Source organism: Leishmania martiniquensis, chromosome 36 (genome assembly GCF_017916325.1).
Source record: "Leishmania martiniquensis isolate LSCM1 chromosome 36, whole genome shotgun sequence".
Lineage (NCBI taxonomy): Eukaryota > Euglenozoa > Kinetoplastea > Trypanosomatida > Trypanosomatidae > Leishmania > Leishmania martiniquensis.
The window spans coordinates 633,319-660,839 of NC_090171.1; the positions used below are offsets into that span (position 1 = coordinate 633,319).

Here is a 27,521-nt window from a genome sequence, read left to right on the forward strand (position 1 = left end):
TCGCAAACCTTGCGTCACAGCACGAAGCCGCCGACAGCGCGTCGTGCAGCTATGTGTTGTGTGTGTGTGTGTGTAGGAGCGTTTGTTTGATGGCCTGATGCACTGGCGCTTCGTTGGCAGAAAAAGGACTGTGCAAGACGCCGTTTGGGTATGTGAAACAGCGAGAAGCGGACAGCTGAGACGCAGGCGTTGAAGAAGTGGAAGGGGAGGATGAGTGGCGTCATTGCGCGCGTGAACTACGGAGTCGCAGCTGGGGGTATAGCAGGGTGAGGATGGTGGAGAAGAAGCGGCCTGGCGCGCCGAAACTCACCGCCTTCACGCGACGCGTAGGTCGCTGAGGCAAACGTGCATCGCCTCCGGTAGTTGACGAGGCAGCCAGCCCTGGCGAGGCTGGAGGCACACGCGCTGCGCCACCCATTTTCTGGACAACCCCTCGAGAAGCCGAGGCAGCATACCGTACGTTCCCCACCGTGGCGATTTCTGCGAGATGCTTCCGCTGCCTCCTTCAAGTCTTTGGCCCTTACATGGCGCTTTCCCCTCCCACCCTCGACTGAGCCCTGACAGCAAAGTGCAGTGCGCTGCGCACTCAGCGAGGAAACAAACAAATCAATCAGGTGTTGGGCATGCGCCTGCTGTGAGCTGATACACACAACGAAGCGAGCAGGCGGTGAAGTGCGTAAAGGCAGAGAGGAAGAGGGCGCTCGGTAGGACAGGACCACCCTCTCACTCTGGCCTGCTGAAGCGTTCCCCCCTGATCCACATCCTCTTCCCGCCGCTCTGTACCGCTTCACTCTCTTCTTCGCACGTCCTTCACCCTTCTTCCCGTACGCGAGAGCCATAAGCGTGCACGGGGTTTAGTCACGCTTTTTCCCCCTCATGCAGGTGAGACAGGAAACAGGAACTGAACTGAAAGGCAGCGGCCAAAGTGTGGCCTGTGGTCCAAGTACACATGCGCACGCACAAGGACACCATGAAGAATCCTGCATAAGCGTCCCAGTCAACGCACGTGCCCTACGTCGAACGTGCGCTTTCCCTTCTATGTCACAGAATGCTGATAAAAAGCCCGTCGATCACCAAAAACTGGCCATGGGATCGAGCACAGCATTGTTTTTCTATGATGGTCCGCAACTCGGCTGCCTGTCGCTCGCTACTCAACGCATCGCCCACTATTCTTCCTCTGCCTATTGCAGTCGGATGCCCAGCTGTGCCACCGCCATTACCGGAATCCCCCCAAACCACCGCGCCGCTGCCCCTCCAGCACTCGCCGTTCCGTGGGTTCCAGGGAGCTGGAGAGAAAAAAACAAGATGCATCGGCCACCGCGAGTCCCTACACCCGCTCAATGTTTTGCAGTCATTGGCATCTACACAGGCGTGCGCATTGGCGAGCCACGGCGCACCGACTCTGATAGGATGAGCCTACTCGTACTCCTCCGTGGCAACAAACACCTCGTCTCTGTCCAATGCGTCCGCAAACGATGGCTGCGTCGTCTCCTGCGTGGTAGGAACGCTGACAATAGAACGGTGAGTACGTACGGCGGCGGCCGGCTGGCCTTGACTGACATCGACCTCCACCTCATCCTCCGCATCGCCCTGACTCGCACCATCAGTGCAAACACGCCAGCCATCAGCTGTCACGACGCGTGACGCGACCGAGATATGTTGTCCCCGGCCAGCTGGGCGGGCGGACGCGTAAGCAACACCAGGGGCGGCGGTTGAGCCTTTAGACAAGCCTTCTGTTATCGCATTTAGCATGCCCTCCTCCTCTGCCAGCGCCGTCTCGCTGCCCGGTGCCCGTTGGCGCTTCTTGCCAGCATTCGACGAGGAAGTCGCGGTGCCATCCAGCTTAGCGGCTTTTCGCAAAGCTGTCACAAACGCCCGCACGTACGCGTGTTTGGCCTCTGTAAACACGCTGCTCCTGCTCAGCTCATCTCGCAGCAGGTGGAGCGCATCAGCTGGGCGCAGCTTTCCCGCGTAAGGCGAGACGGCTTGCAGAAGGAGCGGGTCCGTTGACGTGGCAAAGTCGGCGCCGAAGCGCGCCATGGACGGACAGCACGAGTAAAACCGGTCTGTACCGACAAAGTGCAACGAGGAGAGCTTCAAGCCCATTTGGTAAAGCGTCTCCACAGAAACCGGTGTCGCGCCCACCTCGGCACAGTGATGGTACGCAGCGAGCAGGATGTCGCGCTCAAGGGTAAAGCCGCCGTCTCCGGCGCGATCGCGAAGGGTGTGAAAGAGGCTTTTGAACGTGTCTGAGACCGCCTTGGACGGTGTACTTGTCCACAGCGACAAAAAAGGCGCCGCCAGGACGGCGTCCAGCCGCTGGAAGATGAAGAGACGGGCAACGCCCGTCACCAGTCGAACCTGAAGCGCCTCCACGCGTGAGCAGGTGCGCCGCGCCGCGACCAACTCGGCCAGCCCCGAAGTCGCCGAGCTGGCAGCTGGGGGTGGGTGCTGCTGTTGCTGCTGGAGGGCTCTGTACTCCACGACGTGCATCTTGAGGCAGTCCTGGGCGCTACACAGCTCTGCCGAGAGTTGCTCGTACAGTCCTCGAAGCAGCCGCATCAGTTTCTTCTGCTCCACTTGCGTCAGCTCGCAAGACGGGAGAGCGAGGATATCGCAAAGGTAAACGAATACCTCAGCACGAGGCAGTACAGAGGCGTCACCCGCCGCGGCACCAGGGGAGCCGGTAGCCTGCGCCTCGTCCTCCGCCTCAGCCTGATATTGCAGCACGCCGGTGACCACCTCCCGCAGGTGCGCCTTCATCTCCGACTTCGCCTCCTCGGCGGACTCGCTCACCTGCCAGAGAAGACACTGAACGGCGGTTCCCACCACCAGCAACACCAGCGGCACGTCTGGGGGCGGATGTGTCGCCTGCATTTCCGTCAACGCCGCTTGGATTAGCGGCCACTGGGGCCCGATAGAAACGAGGGCAGAGGCGAGGTTCATGCGAGCCCATGCGCGCAGCACTTCCGAGGTGTCGGTCGGCGTGCCTTCATGGCTGCCTCGCGATGCCGCTTTGACCACGCGCGAAAACTGCGTTACAACGCTATTGTGCAGCTCTTGCAGGTGCGCGTTTGCTTCGCTGCGCAGCGGGTGCTCCACGAAGGCCAGCTGATGCCACGCCTTGGTGAGGCTCTCACGAATCTCCGTGGCGGTGCACGACGAGTTCAGCGTCGCCTTCCGAAGCTCAACCAGAAGGGCTGACAGTGCCGCCTGGTGGCGCTGTGAGGTGAAGGTGGAAAGGTCAAGCGCGGCGCACACTTCTGCTGCGGCTTGCAGGACATCCTCGCTCCCGCAGTGCACCTCCAGGATGGAGCACAAAGCGTGCGCTGCATCCTCGCTGAGGCGATGCAACAGTACCTCTGCCTCCTCCTTTGCCGCGGGCGGGATCTTCTTGCTTGCCGTAAGCGCGCCGCCGCGGCGGTCATCCTTCGGCAGCGGCCCCAGTGTGAGTCGCCCCTGAACTTTGAGCAGCAGCGAGGCTATCAGCTGCAAACCCACGACGGCGTCCAGCGGCTTGTCGGACTGCGCGGCGGCAAGGATGGGCTGAAACGCGGTCAGCAATAGCGGTGGCCGCTCTGGAGTCCAGATGGCGTCAATCAAGTACCTCTCCGGCATAGCCTCCTGGTACTGCACGCGCAGCGTGGCAGCGAAGGAGCACAATAGCTCGGTCGCTACAGTCAACTGCGCTGTCTCACTTTCCTCCGCTGCGGTGCGGCAGTGGATAAACACCTTTAGCAGGATGCCCGCGGCGGCCCGGATGGTCGGGCGCTCGTCGAAAAGCGTCAAGAGAACTTGATCCACTCGCTCGTTGCTCAGCAGCTCACTTCCCTCTGGCGCATCGCAGTCGCTGCGCACCATCATGGCGACCACGCGAATCGCGAGCTCTGCGCACCGAACGTCGACGTCACTGCTCAACTCCACTAACCGACTCGTGAAGTACTGCAGAAACAAATGCAGCCGGCTGTAGGCATCCGGGACGCGGGCGAGGACCTGCAAAATGGTGTCCAGTGCCTCGGCCCGCAGCTCTGGCCGCTTGTCGTGAAGCGGCATGCCAAGGTATCGCAGGTACTTGTTCGTCATGAACTCGTCCGGGAAGCTCAGCATCCACCGACGGAGTGCCTGGAAGCCATCAAGACGGATATCAGGTGCAATGTCGCGCAGTCGCTGATGGATGGCCTGCGAGAAGATGTGATCGCGCCACTCAACGACCTTGTCGCGCCTCCGTTGCACGAGGCTGATGTCCTTTTTTGTGCGCAGGAGCGCCAACTGACTCTGCAGGTCGGCGGCCACGCTGGAGAGCGCTTGCACAAACGCGAGCAGTGTCACGGTCGCGGTGTGACGGAAGGAGCGCGACTTGCTCTCGCTCATGGCAATGATCCAGTGCGAGAGAACCGGTAAATACGTCTCGTCTAGCAGAACGTCTGACGCGAAGCCGTCCTGCATCAGAGACGCGCACCACTCCGAAAAGGTGCGCCGAAAGCGCCTATACTTGACGTCCTTGTTCACAAGCAGATACGCCTCCGAGTCCTCCGGCACCCGCGCATACAGCTCCTCAAGAACCGGCCGTATCTCCACACCGTCGACGAGCGCGTGAACGTCCAGCTCCACTTCAGCGACACCCGACGCCTTAGCCAGCACGTTAAGGACGGTACACAGGGCCCGCTCCTTGTCCCCGCCGCGGTAGACCGAAAGTATCGTCTCTGTCACACTCGACACGGCGCTCTTGCCGTCCACGAGGAGCTGCAGCGACGACTCCGCAAGGGAGGCGGCCTCTGTCTCGCCCACGGCCGATTGCAGCGTTGTGTCAGCTGCTCCGTCATTCGCAGCGCTGCCGCTGCTGTCCTGCGAAGACTTCTTCTTGGACGCCTTTTGCGGCGCTTGGGAGCTTTTCTGGTGTGGGGTGGCTGCTGTGTCGTCGACGAGCAGGGAGGTTATGTCGTAGGTCTCTGGCACTGCAACCGCCTCCTTACCGCCAGGAGACGCGCGCGGAGAGGTCTTGCCTCTCACAGGCGCGGGCTTCTTTGCCGGCATCGCCAAGACGTGCAGCTTACGTGAGGATGATATGCCGACGCGAGTAAGGAGACCGAGAACGTCTGTCACGTACCGCCTCCCTATTGCGTACTAATGAAAACAAAAACACCTCTGTATGCGGCGGCCCCAACGCGTCTCTGAAGAGTAGAGACACTCCTGCGCTGGCTGACAGTCCGCGACGTATGTATGCCGTGCTTGGCACGCGGCAGAAGCTGGTGCCGTCTATGGGTGTTAAAAGAAGAGGCTGCGATGCAGTGGCGTTCTATCTCTGAGTGCTCTCTTCCTTTGTGTCTGTATGGGTGTAAGGGGTGAATACGTTTCTGCGATTCTCTGTGAATCACAATTCCGATTGTTCGCCGCCAACGCAGAGGACGGCGCTGCAACAGAAAGCGCAGTACGTAGCAGGAAAAGAAAAGGGGCACTGCGCCCACACGCGACCCAACTCCACGTGAAATGCGAAGGCCCTCTTCACACGTGTTCGGCGCCTCTGCAACAGAGTATCTGTCTGCAAGGCAACCACACAGAGAGAAGGGGGTGGGGGAGCAAGTAGGATTAGAGCGATGGCGGAGTTGCCGGCACGATAAGGGACGCTATGTCAGCGTGTGGGAGTGCCTGGCAGAGGTTGTGCGTGTGTGTGTGTATGTGCGTAGGAGGGGGAAAAGGGAGGACGATAAGCCAAGAACGGAAAGACGGAGAGAAAGGGAAGTGGCGTTGAGGCAGCCGAGCAGATTAGCACCGTCATGGCTGCGCACCCGGCAAGAAGTGGTGTTCAACAAAGGGCTAGAAAGGGAAGCGAGAAGCCGCATCGACGGCTCGCTTGTGCGCTCTGCCAAGCTGAGAGTACACCGTGACTGTTTCCCTCTGTCATGTGAAGGCCTTCGTGTTCGCTGCTTGCCTTGGCCGAGAAAGAGAGGAGGCGCCATTCTTCTTCAGCAGCACGTCAGCAGCGTTTACTAACGGGAGCCTCATCCCCTCCACCTCCCTCCCACATGTCAAAGACTCGGTCACCGGTGCTGGCCTGCGTCCTTGCGCCAGGCCTCTTCCCTGTTAGCCCTAAATGCACGCGTTTTTTCCGTTTCTGTGGTTCGGCGCCCCTCTTCCTCTCATGGCAGATTACCTGCAGCCAACGACAAAGAAAAATCCCCAGCACTGTTCCCCCATAGCCGGGAGCAGCACGGACATAGGTGTGTACGTCATCGCCTGCCATATTACCTCTGCAGGCAGGTGCTTTCACCCGTGCGCAAGGCAGCGGCCAGTGCACCGTGAAATCCATACACGAGAGCGAGCCTGCACTCCAAAAAAAAACAGATAGTCAGCACAAACGCGCCCGGCGCGCGCTTTGCGACACTGCCCGTAAAACGCGGCGAGGGCGGCACTGCTGGACTCTATTCGTCACTGCGCGCATCTGGCCTTACGGCCCACGGGCTTCTTATCCACTTAGCAGCTGCAGCAGATCTGTCGGAATTGCCGGAGCACCCTCCCCCTCCTTCGTGGCACACCGAACATCAGCGGACGGCGGTCTCGGCTCCTTCAGTAGCCCAAAGCTGGCCTCCTCGTTGCGGTCGACGTTGACAGCTACCAGCGCAGCGAGAGGAACAACCTCCTCGGCAGCAGCTGGCGTGGCGGCAGACAGAGCCGGCGGGGAAAGTTGACGTAGAGGTGCCTGAGCCGCAGCCGCAGTCGCATCCTCCGTGCGGGCCTCCTTGATGACTGGAAGGCTAGAGATGCTGTCCTCGCTGTCCAAGCTGTTCACGCTTTCCTCGCTACGTGATCGCTCTTCCGTGGTTCCAGCGGCAGCCTTGCAAGGCATGGCAGACAGAATTTGTAAGAGGCTCCTTTGACTTTACCTTCGGCGCTTGCTTTTGCTGTGGAGGAGGAGAAGCACTGCACCTTCCGGGGTGTACATGCATGAAAAGGAGAAGGGACGCAGCGGTGCTCGCAGAGAAGAATCACGCGCGCGGTACGACGACACTGCAATGGAGCATGAAGCCAGAGAGCGGTTTTGTTTCCGTGTGACGTGGAGGAGAGTGAAACGGAGCTCGAAGGAATGGAGGAGGAGAGTGGAAGGGCAGGAAAACCGGGTGCGAAGGAGGCGGCTGCGGAACCAACACCAGTAACAAGCCACAAGCAGGTCATTACGCACAGACACACTTACAAGGCCTGTGAACTGTGCAGGCTAGCATTCACGGCTGCAACACGCACCACATCAATGTGAAAGGGCGCCGTTTTGATCCTGTGCGCTGGTTTTTTTTCCCAATTGCCGTGGTCAGTTCCATGTGAGGGCGCGGACTGAAGCGAGTGCGGCAGTCGCACATCCGCTCCCTCTCCACTCCCTTTCACCTCTGCCTCATCGGAACGCGCACGGTTTCTTTGGTTCCTTGACTCCCCTAAAAGCAGGGATCGTGCAAAGAATACATGAAACTTCAACTCAAGCGCCTCGGCCCCGCGCAGGCCTGAGACGCCAACGACTCAAAAGACACGCACGCCTCCATTCCGAGCATGCAGAGAGAGAGGGGGGAGGCCGTAAGGTACAGCAGCCAAGAAGCGGTGCGTAGGAAACATCGCAACCTCCACCTCCGCCCCCCTCCCCTCCACACGCACACCGGCGACACTATCCCGCATGCTGCGCAGAGGATACAGAGACACATGTACACACAAGCAAACAGAGAGGCAACGCGAAGAGCAAAATCAGCGCCAACAGGGTGAGCCTTATGGAAAAAGGGGGAGATCAGAAGGAGAGGGCCACAGCAGGTGCACTCTCGCACGCAAGGGTGCTGCCGCTAGGACAGGTCACGAAGTGGCGCGAAGGGAAACCAAGGCGTGATGCAGCATCTTCCTCCCGCGACTTACCTGGCCCACAGGCACAAGCAAACACGCGATCTCAAGCACCGAGAAGCGCGCGTTCAAGGCCCCACATCACGGCGACGACGTCTATTCCTCGACATCAAGCGGCTCCTCATGCAGAACCTCCTCATCTTCGTTCTCAGCCCCCGCCACGCGATCCTCTGGAAGCATCTTGAACCCGTCCAAGTACTTGCGTGCACTCTCCTCCTCGAAGATAGTAAAAGGGGTATCCTTACCAACGATGGCGATTGTTGTGTTCATGACATTCAACTCAACACCCTCTGATGTGGCGGAGGCGAGGGCCTTAAGCGCGTGCGTGACGAGCTCATCCAGGCTGCAGTCGACGAAGTGCTCGAAATGCTTCTCCAGGTACGTGCGGGAGGCCTGCGAGCGCACGCCCATCGCTGTGGCTTTGTAGTCATAGACGTCGCCGGAGGGCACCGTCTGGTACAGGTGAGGTCCCTGACGGTCGTAGCCGGCGAGCAGCAGACCGACACCGTAGGGGCGCTTGCCACTGCACTGAATGTGGCGCTGGTGCTTCTCGCCGACCATGTCCGCCATCTGATTCAGCGGCAGGCCTGTGTCATACATGTAGCGGTAATTCATGCACTCGGTGCGTAGGAAGCGCGCGAGTACACGGCCGTCCGCCACGAGGCCCGAGATGGACATGCCTACATGCTCGTCAATCTCGAAGACCTTTTCTTGGTACGAAGAAAGCTCCGCGACTGGGCTGCGTTTGAGTGCGGTGAGCACGACAAAGTCCTTCCCTTTCACGCCGACCGTCGCCGAGCCATTCTTGACGGCCTCGTTCGCGTACTCGATCTGAAAGAGCCGACCTGTTGGGCTCCAGGTCGTAATGTCGTTGTCGTACTCGTTCTTGAACATGATGCACGGCAGGCAGGGATGGTGGACTGTACTTCTCTCTCTTTCTCTGTCTGTGTGTGAGCCGGTGGGGAAGGTGACGAGAGAAAAGCCGGTAAGGGTCGTTTATCGCGTTAAAAAGCTCTTTTGTTGAAGAGACGAAAAAGCACACGCACCGAGGGGGAGCGGGGGGCGAAAAAACAAAGAGTCATACACATAGCCACCGCAGCAGCAGTGGATGATGTCGATGCACGAAGGAAAAAGAGTGCATGCAGCCGTGAAGGAAGCGAGGGAGAGTGGAGGGAAGGGGGAGCAATGAGGCGCCATGTGTAACAGCGTCGTTTCAGCTTAACGTGTGCAGGCGTTTGCGCGCATACGCAAAATAGCCTTTGGGCGGATTCCCTGTGCGCTTCGATTGCTGAAACATCCGCGCGTGACAGTATTGTGACTCCGCATCCAGGCGCGAGTCTGTGTCCTGCCAGAATACTGCATGGATGGGGAAGAAAGAGGGACAAGGGGGGTGGCCTGAAGGAAACAGATACGTGGTAGACTCTCTGTTCCTACCTTGCCCCCTCCCCACGGCCGCCATTGGCCGCCGCGCACCTCCGTGGTTGGGCTGACCCCAACCCCAATGGTTTCGTTATTTTTTGTACGCTTCTTTTAGCGTTCCTCTTTAATGTTGACGCGGGACAAGACTAAAGGCAAAGAAAAAAAGTAAAACCACAATTGAGACAAACCCCTCAAACAATCCGCGAAAACAGAGAGAGGGAGAGAGAGGACACGTCCTCCAGGGCGACGGAAAAGACGTCCGCTCTCTCTCTCACACATACACAGACAGACAGATAAGCCTCACACTCGCAGAGAGACGAAAGAGAGAGAGAGGCCGGCAGGCACGGAGAGGAAGAAGAGAACATCCACGTAGACAAATAGGACACGCACACACACACATACAGAAGAGAAACGATGGGGAACCCAACAGCAGCCCACCGTCTTTTCTTTCCTCACATACAGACACAGAGAGAGAGAGATGCAGCACAAGTGCCTTCTTTGATTTTGATTTACAGTGCACCCTCCCCCGTTCGCTCCCTTTCCTTCAGGTTTTCTCCTTGTGCTCTCTTTCAATAGTGTGTGTGTGCGCGCTCACGCACGCGCATATGTGAGGTCTCTCCCTTCTTTGCGCGACCTATACGTCTGTTCTGTATTCACGTGGGTTCCTCCTCCATAACCGTTCAGTTTGCTTATGTGTAAGTCTGTGTGTGTGTGTGTGTGTGTCAGTGTCGCATGAGCGGTGCCATAGATCTCTTCTCTTCATTTTTCTTTATGTGTGTGTGTGTTTATTTATTTTTTTCTTTTTGTTCTGAGCGAAACAAACAAACAAAAAGATGAGGGATGGGGTGAGGGTTTCTCTCGAAGTTTTTTTGGTGGTTGTGTGTGGGGGGAAGAGGAGGAGGGGAAGTACGTGAGTACACAAACAAACAAAAGGCGACTTACATAAGGGGCACACAAAGACATCCACCGTATCCTCTGTACGTATAATGTGAGCCGGCAGAAACGAAGAGAAACAAAAAGAAAACGCTTGCATCGAGGAAGGGAGAGGGGAGGGAGGGGAGGGGGGGGCATGCACGAGGCGATGCGCTTTGGAATTAAATTTTCCTAGAAAAAACACGCGAGCTTCTGCAGTAATCAAAGCACACACAGGCACGCACACGCAGACGCACAGACGCACACAAAGCCGAAGAGTGAAGAGGAGAGGCTCACGTGCGACTGAGTGGAGCGATAAGAGTCCTCCTCATCTTTCGAGGCTTCTTGATCAGGATTTATGCAGTCGCGTATGGATGTGCATCTGCGCATAGGTGTCCCTCTGTGTAGCCCTAGTGCAGGGGCACGGTGTCTCTCCGTCTGCTCACCAACCCACGTCGCTTGCCCGGTCCACCCACCCATCCCCCTCTCCTTTGCATTTTTCTTTCCTCAGTGGTCCATCTGCTTCTTCTTGTTTGCTTCGCACGCTTCCTCTCGACTTCTCGGAGGGGCGCATTGCCAACCAACAGGAGCACAACGTCAAAAAAAGAAGAGGGGCAACGAGGAGGCCAAGCGCACTGACGAGACAAACGAGCGAGCACTTGCCCAAAGGGCGGAAAGGAATCTTGCGTGCCTCACATCCGGAGCATTCAGGCCGTTTTGGCGAGTGCTTGTTTGCGTCTTGGGCGTGGGGGTGGCGCGAGTCTAGCTCTCTCTGCGCTTCTCCGCACCCCCCTCCCCCTCCTCCCTTCTCTTCTTTTCGCTTGCCTCCGCTTTCATCCTTCGTGCCGCTTCTCACTCCTATTCTTCTCTCCTGGACTTCACTTCTTCGTCTCGTCTTCTTTGCTCACGTCTGCACAGCTGGCAAGCACACAGCACTGCACGTGCCCCTCAAAATCACTTGCTTGGCTGTAGCCATGGCTTGCCACGCCGACAGCATTCGATCTCTGCTCCTCCGACTCCTCATCCTTCGCTCACTCGCTCACCCTGTGCGCTCCCGCATAGCTCGTGCCGTCTTCCATGTCCAAGCTGCGCCACACCTTCACCCTCACCAAGCGCTCTTCTCCATCACGCCCGGCTTCATTGTGCCCCATGAGTGCAGAACGTAGCCACTATACAGAAGCGGTCGCGTGCTCTCCAGGCCGCACAAACCAAAACGTGAGGAATCGCGAGTGGGGAGGGGCGCTAAAACGAAGAGCACGAAACGCCACTCGCAGCGGTGGAGGTACAGGGGAAAAACGAGCAGGAGAGACACACTACCGCTTCAGCGCCACCGATAACAGTAGGGAGTAACCGCTGCGTGGCAGTAGAACCGAATGAAAATTGCTCACACACGGACACTCACATCAGCAGCAGCAGCAGGGAAGGGGAAAGGGGAGGAGTTCGAAATCAGAACTTCCGCCATTCGTTACGAAGTTACCGACCATCGCAGAAAAAAAAAGAGGGAAAAAATAAAGAGTCGTGGTGTCGTACGTCCACGCGAAAGGCTCACTTGTTGAAGTGACGTCAACCCATCATGGTATGGCACCATCTCGCCACCTGTCTCTCTCAGCTTCATCTGGTCGGTATCCGCCGCGTCGACTGTCTTTGCTTTCCCCTTTCCCTCCGCTCCGCTTCTTTTTCGAGCCTGTGCTCACTGCTGCCTTTATCGCAGGACACATGGAGGTGGCTCCGCTGCCACAACGAAGAAGCAGCAGCGGCGGCAACCCGGGGTGGGAAGGCAGTGAATGGAGAGAGGAGCACATAAAGGGAGATGGAGCGCGAAGAAGAGAAGCGGCGTCGACAGAACACGAAAAGAATAAAGAAGAAAGAGAAGAGCGGCCAGTGGTGGTCTTCGAGTACAAGTAAGCATGCGAAGATAAAAAACTCGGGCACAGACACCACACACACATGTACGCAAGTGCGCCCTCTCACGCATCGCTGAGGCGCCGGCGCTCTCACGAGCCTCCGGCAAACACAGAAAATAAACGCCCACACCTTTGCAAAAAGCAGCACCAAGACAGCATGCGCGATAGAGAAGAGGAGGAGGTGCGCGAAAGAGCACTTGGATAGAGGCAGGAGCAGCAGCAACAAAGGCGGAGAGAGGAGGAAACGAAAAAGAGGGTGCGCATACATGACGCAGGTACTCCTAAGAGAGCCGGGGAGGCGCACTTTTGTTTGGATGACACACATCATCGTCATCCCCCCTCCGCACTCCCCCACGCGCACAAGTATGTGCATGCTCTCTCTCTTTTACCTGGCGCAGTAGCCTGACGCCTCCTCCGCCCTCCGCCTTCGCCTTTGAGTCCCCTCTTTGCCTCTTCCTCATTCGCTCTTCAGTCCTTGAGGAGACACGTTTCTCCTCCAGCCATCAAATCGTCGCGCGCCCACTCTCCTACCCTTTATGCTAACATGCGTAGAGTCTTGTGTGCTCCCTTCCGTGTTGCTGCCATCACTGTCCCTTCGACTGCGAGTGTGCCTCCATCTCCGTGGTGTTTGCTTACACGTGTGTGCGCGAGGACAGGAAGCTGCGCTTGTCTCTCTGTCCGTGGTATCAAGCGCTAGATGTTTTCGCATGTTCCTCAAGCTTCGAGTACTCCTTCTCCTTGCTTCGTCGGGTCGCGCTGACCCTGCTGCCTTGCCTCTTCCGTCTTGGCCACCCTCTCCTCTCTCCATCGCCCGAGTGTCGGTGTAGGGGGGGTGGAAGAACCGAGCGCCACTCAGTACCGCCGCAAGAGGGCCGGGTCCTTTCCAGGTTTCTTTTCCAGCACGTAGCGTTGAGCCAAAGAAAGGTCGCCAAGCTTGGCGGTCCCGCATACACCCGAGATGAGAGAGCGAGTGAGAGCAGCGACTGGAGTCGGCCAAAGGAAGAAAAGTGGGACAGAGCGAGCGCGGCGCGACAAAGCATTCGTCAGATTAGATTATTCAAACAGGAGATGCGCGTCATTTTTCATTCTCTTCGCCTTACAGTCAGTGGCCCAGTGGCCCCCCCTCACCTTAGGTGCCTTTCAACAGCACGTAACAGAAACGAAAAAAAAGAAAAAAAGAGAGGCGAAGCACACGCAGAGATGAACAGCTCATGGGATATGTCTGTCTGCCTGTGTGTGTCTGTGTGTGTATGGGGGAAGAGGGGAGGCATACGCACAAAAAAAAAGAAAGCCACCCGATTTACAAAAGGAAAAACATTATCGACCATGAACAGACACACAAGTGCATACATACACATACAACCAAGCCGAGCATCACATGCTAACGGAATACTGAAGAAGAAAAAGGATGAAGGCCCCTCCCCCACCTCCGCATTACACACACACACGTATATATGTATATACGTGTGTGTGTGTATGGGTGTGTGAATCAGGAAAAGGGAAGAGGGGGGTGGGGGCGAAGTAAAAAAAAAAGAAGTCAAGAGAGGGAAAAAGGTCGATTAGAGACACAACGGTCATGAAGCAACACACAGAAACGAAAAATGAGAACGAGAAAGAAAGGCACGGCTCCATCCGCGTGAGTATGGCACGCGCTGGCGTGTGCGTCTGTGTGTGTGTGTGCGTGTGTGCTTATGTGTGGAATGAGGTGAGGAAGCGAAGGGGGCTTCGTTTCGCATTCATTGCACCCAATCGAACCTTCGCATGTCGCCTCTTGGCCTCATTTACCATCAATAAGCACTCATTCTATGGTCTATTCCTCGGGAAAGCCCAGCTGCTAGCAACAATAAAGCCACAAAGGCACCTCGCCATCCGAACCCAGAAAGAGTGCACGAGCACGCCGTTCGACAAAGAAGAAGGAAAGCGGGAGGACAGTGCAGACATTATGAGCAACGCTTAGACCACCACGGGAACACACGCTCATACACACACACACACAATCACATTCGCAAAGACACATACACATCTTCACTGCCAGTCGTAAACCGAAAGAGAGAGAGAGAGACGGAGTCACAATGGCACAAGACGCCTTCTATTTTCGAAATGCACAAAGGAGAAGCAGAAAGAAGGAGGAGAGAGCGCATCGAAAGACGGGGCACTCACTCGCTCGTTCTCTGTTCCCCCTCTCCTCCCCCCGGCGCGCGCTTCGTCTTCCGTGAAGGATGGCCTCACTTTCGCTCGAGGTGTGCGCGTGAGGGAAGACACGACGCACGCACATAGGAGCGGCGCACGCGCAACGGAGGCGTCAAGACCCGAGAGACAGCTTAGCGACCACACCTAAGGGAAAGAGGCAACACAGAGCACGACGAAAAAAAAGAGCAAAAAGAAGAAACGAAGCGATGAGCAATGGAGAAGAGAGGGGCGACGCTGTACGCGCACGCATGATACGAGACGTGCACCTCACCAAGGTGCGCTTAAACAGATACTCCGCTCACCACCTGCATCGCCGCCTGTTTCCTGTCACCTCCTCTTCGTTGAGCGCTGTTAGGTATGTTAGTTTTTTTCCTTCCTTAGCCATTTTACCTCTTCTCCTCTGTCCATTTGCTCATTGCCGTCGTGTGCATGAAGCCGATATCCGTCCGCCCTCTGCTCACACTCATGCATATCTCTGGACGGGCGGGGCAGTAGAAACGCACAGCCATTCGCTACTCGCTCTTCTCCCCTTCCTTCACTAAGTGCTGCTCATGACCTGCTCGTGCACTTCTGAAAGACCTTCACGCTGATTCGCTCCCCTACGGAACTACGAATCTCCTCGTGCGCCAGACGCCTAGTGGCGGTCCGGGCACTCGCGGGACAGGTGCTCCGTCGAGCCGCAGTTGTAGCACGCCTTCGGCTTGCGCTCGTTCGGGCAGTCGCGGCTCAGGTGGCCCGTGCTACCGCAGTTGTAGCAAGAGCGGGTGTCAGCGCCGGGCTTGGCCTCGTTCGTGCACTCGCGGGACAGGTGCTCCGTCGAGCCGCAGTTGTAGCACGACTTGGGCTTGCGCTCGCTGGGGCAGTCGCGGCTCATGTGGCCGGTCTCGCCGCAGTTGTAGCAAGAGCGGGTCGCCGCCACGCGCGGGCAGCTGCGCGACATGTGGCCGGCCTCACCACACTTGTAGCACGTCATGGTGGACATGATGATACTGGAAAGACGAGGGAAGAAAGAGGGGATGGCAGAAGTGCAGAGGGAGTGGGACGTGAGCGAGCGAGTGAGCGAGCGAGTGAGCGAGGGGGGACGTGGGAAAGCGGAAATCTGCGTGATTGCGCGCACGAGTTGCGCAAAGGAGGAGCGGATAGCGCAAGAAGAGGCGTTTAAACAAGAGAGACAAGCGAAGAAAGGGAAACCCGAGAAAAGGTGATGGGTGGATCGAGCAGATGCAGTAGGTGTGAGCAAGGACGCATCAATCACAGAAAGGGGTCGTAAGGGCCAAAGAAAGGGCAACGGCGAAGTGGGAGATATCTGAGTGGCGCAGTGCCGCCACCTGCGGCAAGCAGTCGTGTTCCCAACGACTCAGGATGCGCACCGATAGGTGGGAGAGTCGAAAGATGGCCCAAGTAGCGCGCCCGTCCAGCATACGAAACCCAACCATATACTTCTCGCTCTACGCACACGCTGGTACTCGGTGGGCCATCAACATAGCGCCCTCGTGAACGGCCGTTGTACAGTGCAGTCGTGACATCTTTTTCGTTTTACTTTTTACTATTTTTTTTCCATTACAGTTGTGTTAAAGACGAAGCATGTCTTCTCTCGCCCTGGAAAGGAGAGGAGACAAGGAGGGCAGGTGGTGGAGGGGAGGGGGGCAAAATCAAAACACGCGCGCACGACATCACGCACTGCAACATCACTTTTCAGCCATAGACGAAAAGACGTTCTCTATGCCCTCACTTTTCCTTTGTCCTTCTCTTCCATTGGTAAAGCACGCACAAACAGACGAGACAAACAGGAATAGCGGAGAGGCAGACAACGCAGCAGAAGACCGCATGGAACGAGAGAACAGCGTCTTTGTATACGCTATCGCTCACCTACTGAGAGAAGCGCCCTCCCGTACCCCCGCCCCGCCCCGCTGCGGCGTTCCGTTCTTCCGTGCCATGTGCCTTCCGCGCGCACACACACACACCACCCGCTTCTCCTCACACTGCTTCCCTCCAAGCAGCTCGCTGAAACGGAGAGCTGCGCGCTGTCAGTCCCAAAGAGACACAGAGCGGCATGTGGAGCGTAGCGAGCGGAGAAGACAAGCGAAGGGTAAAAATGCCTTCTCTGCGCGGCAAGAACTGCTGTGAATAGCACACACAAGCCAATTCGTCAAAAAGCTGGATGATGGGCAGAGGGATTCGAAAGGAAGGGAAGTGTTGAGGAGAGAGGGAGGGAACTGACAAGGTATGTGAGCCAGCCTCTGCGAGTCTCAGATCCGTGCACACGTACACAGACACCCACACACACAAAGCATGAGCAGTGACCATGTCGAGGAGGTGAGAGGAAGATTAGCTGATGGCGGCGGCCCAGAAAATCAGGACCCGCCTTGGCACTGCTTCCGTACCTCTTTGCTGCTGAGTGATGCTTTAGCTTCCTGCGTGTATTGCCTTTCCCCTTCTCGCCTGATTGTGCGGATGTGCGTGTGTGTGTGTGTGGTCTTGGCTGTTCCCCTTTCGCTTCGAAGGCAGCGACATGCTGGACAACCGGCGATTCACAGACGCACATTTACCCGGTATGACCAGAACATGAAACGAACAAAGGGAAAAGCGGTGAGGAAAGAGAGACACGCGATCGACCTTTTTACTTCGTTGCATGTGCCTGTACGTGTGCATCGCGTGACTCTCGCTCTGCTTCGCTACCGCCGTCTCGCTTTCTTTCTCTCTTCTGTTTATTTCCTTTTTCTTTTTTTTACGAGTCACGTAATGGATCGCGTTTAAAAACCTGAGGTCCATCGAACTCACAAAAGGGGGGAGAAGGCAAACATAAAAGAGGGCAAAACGGAGGGGGGAGGGGGGCAAACCCCTCTCTCGCCTCTTCTTTTTTTTAGGAGAAACCAACAAAGGAACTGTTACGTAAAAGGGAGCGAACCAAAACAAAAGGTGGAAGAGGAAAGAGAAAGAGGGGAGGGGGGAAAGAATGAGGGGAGGAGGGAGGGTGACGGAGTTGCCAGTGCGTATGTCGTGCACACGGAACGAAAGACAGTGAACAAACAGGCACAGAAGAATGCATGAAACGAGGCGAGGGAGGCAGGCATCGACGCGCAGCATCGGCATTTGCCGCCTACACCCTCATGCGGGGCCTTTGATGATCCGCACCGGGTCCTCGACCGCCATCGCGAAGCGATGGCGCGCCCCACATCTCACCATCGGCGGTACATGCAGAGCATGCGCGCTGAGACGCAACCCTCGTTCATGCTCCGTATCTGCCCCCTTCCGATCAGAGACTCCAAGCACGCGCAGTAACACTGAGAAAGCCAAGATGCAGGAAAGGAGAGAGAGACCGCTGCACCGATAGTACCGTTTCGCTTGCCGAGGAAGTCAGCAAAACATCAACGGCGAGCTCTGTGAATGGAAGAGCCGTCCCTTCCTCTACCTGCTCGCATGTGCGCCGATGATCACTCACGTCTTTCATACGTCTTCCAGTCGTTTCCACAGGTCAGTGCGTAGACTTTCGATGAACTCACTCGCAAAGTGGAGGAGTGAAGCAGTGCTCTCTCCTTCTCAAGCTTGGAGGCATCCATGCTTCTGATGGTCAGCCGATCGGCACAAGTGTCACTGATGTGCAGCGAGGGAAAGGCGAAGCGAAAGGATGACGCCTAAGGGAAAGCACAGATGCAAACGCCATCGCGCATACACTCCCCGCGACTCAGCCACTGACAGAGCGGTAGAACAGAGAAGAGGTCGAAGACGTAGAACACAGGAAAAGAAAACTCTGTTAGACAGTCAGCAACTAAGGCAGCGATCACCTGCGTGTGGACAATCCATGTGCTGCATCGGGGGGGGGGAGGGGACCGGCGGCGGCGCGTGCACGAGAAGGGGGGCAGAGAAAGAAACGAAGGCATCCAAGCAGAAAAAAGAGAGATTGTGGGGGAGTGCACGATGAAGGAGAGAGAGAGACGAAACAACGGAGCACACAACGAGGGTCGGCCGCAGAGCGTGTACCTCCGCAACGCTACCGCGCCCGCTGCAGCCTCCTCGTAATATGCGATCCCGCCGTCATCCCTTTGTCGTCCTCTCTCGCTCTCGCTCGCTCGCTCACGAGGGTGGCAAGAGGGCCTTTGCCTCACACTTTTTCCACCAACATCCATACCTCGCCCTGCTCTTCAGCGTCCGCCGTTCAACTCTACCTCTGTCGGCCCGGCCTTCTTCTTTACCACAGCACGCCACGTCAACTGCGACCGCTATTCCCGGCCCCTCCTTAGACACCGTAAGCCCCTCGTGATACGCCAGCAGAGTCGCTCTACTTTTTCATCCCATCGTCATTCCCAAGTCACTCCGTGAAAACGTCCGTCATCGCAGAGACGCTCCCTTTCGCCACTACGCAGAAGTCTGTCCTTTGCCTTACGATTCACGCCCTATCGCCTGCATCTTTTCCGGGATAGATACCATTCATTGGCGCCAGACGCCTAGTGGCGGTCCGGGCACTCGCGGGACAGGTGCTCCGTCGAGCCGCAGTTGTAGCACGCCTTCGGCTTGCGCTCGTTCGGGCAGTCGCGGCTCAGGTGGCCCGTGCTGCCGCAGTTGTAGCAAGAGCGGGTGTCAGCGCCGGGCTTGGCCTCGTTCGTGCACTCGCGGGACAGGTGCTCCGTCGAGCCGCAGTTGTAGCACGACTTGGGCTTGCGCTCGCTGGGGCAGTCGCGGCTCATGTGGCCGGTCTCGCCGCAGTTGTAGCAAGAGCGGGTCGCCGCCACGCGCGGGCAGCTGCGCGACATGTGGCCGGCCTCACCACACTTGTAGCACGTCATGGTGGACATGATGATACTGGAAAGACGAGGGAAGAAAGAGGGGATGGCAGAAGTGCAGAGGGAGTGGGACGTGAGCGAGCGAGTGAGCGAGCGAGTGAGCGAGGGGGGACGTGGGAAAGCGGAAATCTGCGTGATTGCGCGCACGAGTTGTGCAAAGGAGAAGAAAAAGAATGTGAACGGAGAAGCCCAAGTGTGTGTGTGATGGGATGAAATGGGGTGCAGCAGCATAGGCAGATGCACATCGTTGGCCATTCAATGATACAGACGAAGAAGAGGGGAGAGAAAAAGAGTACAGCGGAGGGAAGTGGTGACCACGGGAAAGTTGTGCGGAACATTACCATGGGAAGGGTCCTCGTTTTTCTTTGTCTGGGTGGCCAGGGTAGAGAGAGAGGGAGGGGGCAGGCACAGTGCCACAGAAGAGACCAGGCCCACAAACTACAGGAAGGATGCGACGAGCGGTCGCCATCGCTCGCTGAAGTAGTTGCAAAGCCTTCATGCGTGAGCTCTCCCTTCACCGATAGAGTGCGAAATATATGAGGCCAACTGCACACCGTCGACCATGCTCAGCTGCCAACACTCACGGACGGGCCATTAACATCATGCTCGTGAATTAGAAGACGCTGAGCACGCGTAGGGTCCCCGCCGAACAAGGTATCCATCATTCCCTCTCTATTCCAAATCATAGCTAACAGAAGCGACCCCTACAACTGCGCCGCACTACTCAGTATCGTAGCCAGGTTCAACGAGGACCGCAAAGATAGCCCTCTGTGTTGGCCACCAGTTCTTCTTCAGCCCCACGGTGCGTGTAGGGTCCGCGCCTCGGCAACGATTTCGCTATTCTTTTTTTTGCTTGCGTTTTCACGAGAAACGAAGGAAGAGAGCGAATAAAAAAACGCTAAAAGGCCTTTCGTTTATTCTCTCAGGGAGGGAGAGGAAGAGGGGGGGCGCTGAGCGCAACATCCTCAAACACGTCACGCACAAAGGCAGCCGACACAATTGACACCCCCGCCCACACTAACACCAAACGGTACCGAATACGCTTCCTGACAAGCGTCACACCACATCATCCCAAGTTGCATCGTGCCTTCGTCAACACTTTTTTCCCCGCTACAGTAAGCCTTTTCTGCCGTTCCACACAATTGAGGCTCCATCCTAGCACCACTGTCAAAGGTATATTCCCAGGCCGCGTCGCAGCGGTCGAGACGCGCGCAACAGCCATGCGCCACCTTCCGCCACCGGCGCACGGCCCCGGCGCCCACACACTTGCCAGAGCCCTCGGGCTGGCTCGGCCACCCATACACCAGAAGGCTGTCTGCGGGCCAGGTAGGGTGCCGCTCGAGTCCCGCGGACACGCTGCCGACCATGCCGGTGGCACAGGCGGGCTCTCTGCTGCGGGTCGCTCAGCCAACACGCCGTCCACAGCCTAGCCGCCCACGTCAGCAGCGCGGTACAGCGAGCTGAGCTCCTTACGCTGCATTTTAAGTTCCCTATCGCCACCTGAAGACGTCAAAATTCGGAACTGATTCGTGTCGTTTGGCTACCTCCCCCCCCATGAGGTGGCCGTGGTGGCGCCCAGATACCGCGCACCAACGCATCCCTCCCTTCGAACATGAGGGCCCATTGAAGAAGAAATCACGATGAAAAATGGAAAGCCGTAAGTATCACCGGACGACGAAAGAAAAAAAGCTACACAACACAGACGCACAGTCGAGGAAGAATGGGGGAGACACGAAACGAGAAACCAAAAACATCGTCTCGGGTACGCCAACGGACGAGGAAGCAAATCGCATTCACTGCATGCCTGCACACAGATGCACACGAGCATACTCACCCTCCTTCGCCATACTCATAACAACTGCCGCCTTTCTCCGCCGCCGTGTCTTCTTTGCCCTTCTGGTCGATGCACAGGTGTGGTAAATTGAACGCAGCCAGAAATAGCAAGAAAAAAAACAAGGCAGTGTACCCATCGTAGCAGCGACACGACACAGACGACGAGCACTTGCAAGAAAGAACACATTCACGACAAGCCATCAAGATTCATCCGGTGGCTGGGAAACTGAGAGACCGATGCGGGTTACGCTGGGGTAGAGAAGAGGGGTGGGGGGAAGAAGGGAGACCGAGAGATGACGCGCCATACCGTGCCTTCAGAAACGGAGGCGGATGAACGCGCGCGTCCATGGATGGAGAAGAGGACGCGTATGCGCGAGTATCGCATAGCCCGCCCACCACTTACATCTCCACAACAGAGAGGCTCAGAGCAACCGTGGCACGGCAAGGCAAGTGAAAGACTGAAGAAGAGAAACAAAGCGAAAGAGAGAGGCAGGGTGAAAGTGACAACAACAGAACGCTAAACGTAACGCTAAAGACCGGCAGAACCGATGAAGCCGCGTAAAGCACTCACACACGCACACAAAAACGTACAGAAACATCGTAGAATCTAAAAGAAAACAACCAACCAGAGTACAATGAACCAGACGGCGATAATAAAAAAACGACGAGGGAGGGGAAAAGAAAAAGGGGGGAAGAGGCTGGTGAACCAGGAAGGAAGAGAAGACACATGACAGAAATGTGGCGGCGGTACAGAAGAATGCGCCCAGATAACGAAAGCACAGGCAAACCAAGCTGAAATCAAAAACAAACATATAAAAGAAACGGAGCAGAAAGAGTGAGAAACAGCAACGAGATCAAAAATGTTGTCGGCAACGTACAGGAGCTGCGGCACGCGCCTTGTCGATGGAACCAACGAAAGAGCGTTCGTGTGAGGATGAGGGGGGAGGGGAGGGGGCACCTGCAGAAAAAATGGCCGGGGGTCGAGGGGAGTGGGAACGCACTTAGAGAGAGTCTGCCGCCAGTGAACGAGAACCAAAAACAAACACATGAAAAACAAAAAAAACGCCTCCTCCGTAACACATCCGCGAACATGTGCGCACGGCTGTGCACGAGAGGCCCAAATGCCCTGAGAGAGAAAAAAGCGCCTGAATGCGGACACAATCACTTCTAGAAGGGCCGGCCAGATCCAAACTGAGGCGGCATGCCAAAGTTCACTGGCTGGTGTGGCCCCCCCATCGGCATTGCCAGCGCCATCCCATTCATCGGCACGGCGCCACCCTGCTCGATCATCAATGGCATAGAGACAGTCCCCTGCACCGGGCCGGCGCGGCGAGCCGCGTCTTTCGCCGCGTTCTGTGCGTCTGTCATGGACTTCTCCATCTTGTCGATCTTGCCCGAGTATTCTTGGATCACCTGAATCATGTACGGCATTGCCACCTCAGTTCGCTGATTCAGCCACGCCTTCTGCAACACCGTCGCCGGATTCAGCAGGTCGTAGCACGTGTAGAGACACGCAACAAAACACTCAGGATAGTCCTTCACAAAGTAGTCGAGCAGGCTTGTCACCAGCTCGCCATCCGCGCTCTCCGCTGCTGTTTCGATGGCCTCCTCGAACAATTTGTTCTCCTTGGCCACCTCGATGGCGTGCGTGTAGCGCTTGTTCTTTCGGTGCAGAAGCAGCGCGATCTTGCGGAACTCAAAGAGCTCCATCTTCTCCAGCCGCGACGACAGCTCCTCCGAGTCGAAGTTGTTGTATGTCTCCACCGAGTGGCGGAGGGCCTTGAAGTCCTCCTCCTCGATATAGAGGTCGTTGAGGGCCTCGTTCACCTTCTTGACATTGCGCTCCTGGGCGGCCTCGAGGTAGGTGCGAATCACATGAATCGGCGCCAACTTCTGCGTCTCCGACATCACCCGCTCTGGGTCCACACGCTTGAAGAGGGAGGACAGGAAGTCGTTCAGGAGATCAGGATGTGTCCTGAGGTAGAAGCCGATCGCGGTGTACACGACATCGCTAGCGCCCAGATGGCTCATGACGTCCTTGAAAATTTCGTTTTCGAAAGAATCGGCGTGGTGCTGCATCATCGCGTTCGCCGCGGCAAGCCAATCCTCGTTGTTGATATGCAGTAAACGCAGCGCCACCCAGTGATGGTACTGCTCACAGACAGCGATCATCTTGTGCGTGTTGATCTTCTTCGGGTACATGTTCACGTGCTCAATGAGTTTCTCGGGCCGGTACTTCGCCAGCAGGATGCCCATCTCGGTGAAGATGGCCATGTGCGCGCCCTGATGAGCAGAGGCACTCTTGAGCACCGAGAAGAGATCCTCCCAGAGGCCGCGGCTTTCGTAGCGGTTGCACATGCCGCTGATCTCCTCCGCCTTCAGGACTACCGGGACCGCGCAGATGCCGGCCAGTTTCAGCTCCCCGGCCTCGATGCAGGCCAGGTTGACTTCCTTGTAGGTGTGGATGGACTTGGCCTTCTTCGCTGCCTCGATGGCGGCAGGCAGATTGCCCAGCATCACCTCCGTCGACGCCAGGCGGGCGTAGTTGTTCGCCACTGTGTACAGCACACGCGCGGACTCGTACAGCTTGTCGTCGAAGCACCTGTCAGCAATAACGCCGATCTTGACATTGTGCGTCTCTTTGAGGAACTCCTCCAGCTCCCCGAGGCGGCCCGTCTTCGCGTACGTGATGACGAGCGCCGTGTCGATTTTGTTGTCCTTTGCACGCGAGTACTGGCGGGCCATCGTGAGGTACTTGATGAGGTCGCTGTACTGGTTCGTGCGCTCCGCGGCCGACGTCACCTCGGCAACGAGGTCCGGGTTTTTGGCTTTGATGAGGCACTCGATACCCTCGTGCACTTCGTCCTGCTTCACCAGGTACTCCCCCAGCACCGACCACACAGCCGCGGTATCCGTCTTCTGGGCAAAGGAGCGACCGCGCGAGACGTCGTTCATGTCCTGCAGCAATACCGTGATGGCCTCCTTCAGCATGTGATGGCGCGTGTATACGGCAAACGCGACCTCATGCATGCCGGCGCCGGAAGCAATGTGCGCGATGTCCGGGGCGTCGTAGTCTTCGAGCGTTGTCACGTACTCCATCACCTTGTCCTTGCGGGCGCGCACCGCGGACATGATAAGCAGGTTCTCGAGGAAGCGGTTCCTGCGGAAGCGGCCGTGAATCACAATCTGGCCTAGCAGCGAGGTCAGCTCCTCCGTCAAGTTGGCGTTCATGAAGGCGCGCACCGTTGTGCTCACCTCCTCGCTCACCTCACTCTCGGGCAGCGCAGTCTGCTGCACCGACTCCACCAACTGCTGCCGTTGCATTGAGTTTTGCCCCAGCACGCTGGCCCAAAGGTCCAGGTTCTGCTCTTTTACGAGGTAGCGAGCTAGCTGCTTGTACATGCCGTTGCGGTGGCAGAGGTCGATCATCTCCTCGCTGCAGTGGCCGTGGCAATAGGCGATGTACGCCAGGTTGGGGTCTCGCGTCTCGCAGTACTTGCCCACCACCTTCGCATCGTAATACCCGTTCTCCGCGAGAAACTGCTCGGGACTCTCACCAATATCGACGTAAATCTTGGCCAGCGCGTTAAACAGCGCTGTATCCGTCTTCTTCTCGCTGCGGCGGTCCTCCAGCCACTGCTTGATTAGGTGCAGCCGACCGACTTCCTCGACACACTGCACGAGCTGCTCGATGGGGCACATTGACCCAACAGCCGACAGCACGTTCTTGATGAAGTCCTCGCTGATGTTGCACTCAATGAGGGCCTGCACCACCTGCGGCGTGTTACCGGGGCTGCGGCGCGTCACGTACTGCTCTATACAGGTCTCGTTGCCTGTCTCTACTAGGTAGTGCACCATTTCGTTCAACATGTTGTGCTGATCGCAGACGTTGATGAAGGGCCACATGTCTGTCAGCTTCTTTGTCTTGAGGTAGTTTTTCGTCCGCTCCGCGTCGTAGCAGGGGCTCTCGCGCGTCATGCGCTCCAGCTCCTGCATTTGACCCATCTCAGCGGCCGCCTCGATGTAGCGGAAATGAACCTCGGGATCGCGTGTGTAGGGTACCACGGCCCCGAGGTAGTAGTAGAGCACGTCGTACAGGTTGTGCTGGAGGAACAGGTCAATAAGGTCGGCAGCGCTGAGTGCGTCACTGTACTTGGTCGCCACCTGCACAATGGCTTTGAAGTTCTGGCGCGAGTTGCTGCAGAGATCCTCGAGGCACTTGAGACTGTCCTGCTTGTTCAGCTTGCCAAAGAAGTCGACGAGCCACTCGGGGCTGAAGTTTTGCAGCTGCTGTAGGCAGCGGCGAATGCTGGCGAGGTTGTTGAGGTCTGCATCCTGCTTCTGAGCAATGATGTAGCAGTCGATTGCGTGCTGATACAGACCAGCGCGCTCGCAGAGTGGCGCCAACTTCATGCCATCATAGTACTGGCAAATGTTGCGGACGAAGATCTTGTCGGCGACGGACGGGTGTGAGTACTTGAGGTTCATCTCTAACAGCTTTGTTTGCAGATCCATCGTCGACTCGTCGTTGTGGTCACGCAGAACCTCCAGAAGGAACTCGGTCGCCTGCTGAATGTGCTGAGCCGACACAAACATGTCCACCACCTCCTCTGCGCTAATGATCGGCTTGTCGCCCATCTCACGGTACAGCATCAGGCAAAGGCTCACGGCGTCCTGAGGCGCGACCCGGATGAAGTTGCTCACGATAACATTCCAGTCCGGCGAGAAGTTTGCGCGCTTGCAGTACTCCACAGCCTTCTGTGTCTCGTTGCGCTGCAGCAACACGTTGAGCACCTTGGCATGGACATTGCCCTGGTGGAAGATCTTTAGCGCCATGTTGGGGTCGGCCTGCTGCACCAGGTCGCCGAGCTCCTCGGAGGCCGTCAGCTTCCCCTCATCGAACTGCTGTTTCACGTAGCCAATGCCGCCCTTGGGCACCACCGCGCGCGCAAGCTCGACAGACTCGAACTCATTCAGACTCGTCTCGGCAAGCACAATTTTGAAGTAGGTGGAGATAGCGGGCGGCTGGCCCGGCGGTTGCGGCATTTGCATGAAGCGCATAAGCGTCTCACAGGTGCGCAGGGAGTTTCCTGGGGCACGCATGCATATACGGACGGCCTCCTCGACGTTGCCGCTGCGGAAGTAGTTCTCCAACTGCACCTTGAAGAGGTCATCGACGCCGCCGAGGTTCGCCGTGGAGGCGATGCGAAGGGCCAGCTCGGGGTTCTGCATGCGGTTTTTAACAAAGTTGATGATGCCGCCGTCGTTCGGGCCGATGCGGATGACAGAGCCCTGGTTGCTCACGCACACAACGCCGCCAATTTTGTTGTCGTCGGCACCGCGGAACACCACCCCCTGCGTGAACGGCTGCTCAGACAGGATGGCGCCGGTGAAGATGTCTATCAGCGCGAAACTGCCACGGCTCGTCACCACGGTCAAGAGCTTGTGGCGCTCCGAGACGTGCATGGCGACTGGGAAGTCGCCGGGCTGAATGCGGATGCTGTAAATCCGCCGTGGCACTGACAAATCTGTCTTTGGGCCGGTTGGCAGCTCCATGATCATTACCTGACCGCCCTGCTGCGGGCTGTTCCAGGCGAGGCACATGACATTGCACTTGCGGGAGTCGGATGGGGTAGATGTGGAGAGGAAGCAGCACGCATGACCATCCAGCACGCGACTGCTGCGATTCTCCACGCTGTACAGGAGCGCCTTGCCCACCATCGCACCTGATGGGTCGCGTGTCACGCCCGTCACGACGAGCCACTTCTTCTGCTCATCAGTGCGGTACGAGAGCACCTGCACAGAGCTGTCGTAGTTCGCGTCGCGGTCGAAAACGTGCTGCGGTGCGTCGTCGGCGGCGGTGTCGAGGCTCCAGTGGTAGATGGCCCCTGCCGTCACAACGCCGAGGGTGCGATCGTCGATCCAGCGCCAAAACACAACGTCATCGTGGAACAGCGTTGCTTTCAGCCGCCGCGAGGCATCCACATCAAACACCTGCAGGTTTCGACCGCTGCGTAGCGCCAGAATCTTCGACTTGGGATTCATAACACACGACTCCGCATCCTTGACGTTATTGCGGATGCTCTCGCGCTTCTCGAGATCGACGATAACGAGCGACGTCTGCCCGTCCTCCTGCACGTCTCGGACGCAGAGATACTTCTCGCTCTCTATCGTGACATTCTTGAAGGAAATGGAGCCTGGGCGGAGGCCCCCCGTGACGGAGTTGAGCTGAAAAATCTCCGTGGATATTGAAGGAGAGTCCATCTTCCTCGTTTCGCTTCACGTATCTGATGCGTCACAGCACGTGCTCGGCTCGCTGCGTATGTGAGCGTGGGTCGTCTTTGACCGAGTGGGGGAGATTGCGATGCGATGGAGTTCACACGCCCTGAGATCAAAAGGAGGTCAAAGCGAAAACCTACAAGAAAAAATCATACAAAGGGCAGTGCACACACACACGCACGCGCGGAGAGAGAGCGAGAGAGAGGAGGGGACGGCAAACTATAAATCTTTCCGTCGTACTGAACAGCGAACGCGCCCTCGTCGGCCCTGAAATGTGTATGCCTGCTGTGAATGTGTGTGAATGTGTGTGTGCGTTGCTTTGTGTTTGAGAATG

General features: G+C 57.2%; 5 protein-coding genes across 5 annotated transcripts; all 5 read right to left on the minus strand.

Annotated features, from left to right (window-relative positions):
• Nucleotides 1-1,416: 1,416 nt before the first annotated feature.
• LSCM1_00161 (uncharacterized protein) lies at nt 1,417-5,034 on the minus strand (the record flags this gene model as incomplete). The annotated part of the gene is made up of 1 exon (XM_067317817.1): nt 1,417-5,034. One exon carries the CDS (start codon nt 5,032-5,034, stop codon nt 1,417-1,419), a length of 3,618 nt encoding a protein of 1,205 aa, XP_067173922.1.
• Nucleotides 5,035-6,463: 1,429 nt separating this feature from the next.
• On the minus strand, nt 6,464-6,844 carry LSCM1_00162 (uncharacterized protein; the record flags this gene model as incomplete). Its single annotated transcript, XM_067317818.1, has 1 exon — nt 6,464-6,844. One exon carries the CDS (start codon nt 6,842-6,844, stop codon nt 6,464-6,466), a length of 381 nt encoding a protein of 126 aa, XP_067173923.1.
• Nucleotides 6,845-7,965: 1,121 nt separating this feature from the next.
• On the minus strand, nt 7,966-8,763 carry LSCM1_00163 (uncharacterized protein; the record flags this gene model as incomplete). The annotated part of the gene is made up of 1 exon (XM_067317819.1): nt 7,966-8,763. The coding sequence occupies one exon, from the start codon at nt 8,761-8,763 to the stop codon at nt 7,966-7,968; it is 798 nt and encodes a 265-aa protein (XP_067173924.1).
• A 9,976-nt stretch (nt 8,764-18,739) lies between these two features.
• On the minus strand, nt 18,740-19,330 carry LSCM1_00164 (uncharacterized protein; the record flags this gene model as incomplete). Its single annotated transcript, XM_067317820.1, has 1 exon — nt 18,740-19,330. One exon carries the CDS (start codon nt 19,328-19,330, stop codon nt 18,740-18,742), a length of 591 nt encoding a protein of 196 aa, XP_067173925.1.
• A 2,745-nt stretch (nt 19,331-22,075) lies between these two features.
• Nucleotides 22,076-27,172, minus strand: LSCM1_00165 (uncharacterized protein; the record flags this gene model as incomplete). The annotated part of the gene is made up of 1 exon (XM_067317821.1): nt 22,076-27,172. One exon carries the CDS (start codon nt 27,170-27,172, stop codon nt 22,076-22,078), a length of 5,097 nt encoding a protein of 1,698 aa, XP_067173926.1.
• Nucleotides 27,173-27,521: the final 349 nt, after the last annotated feature.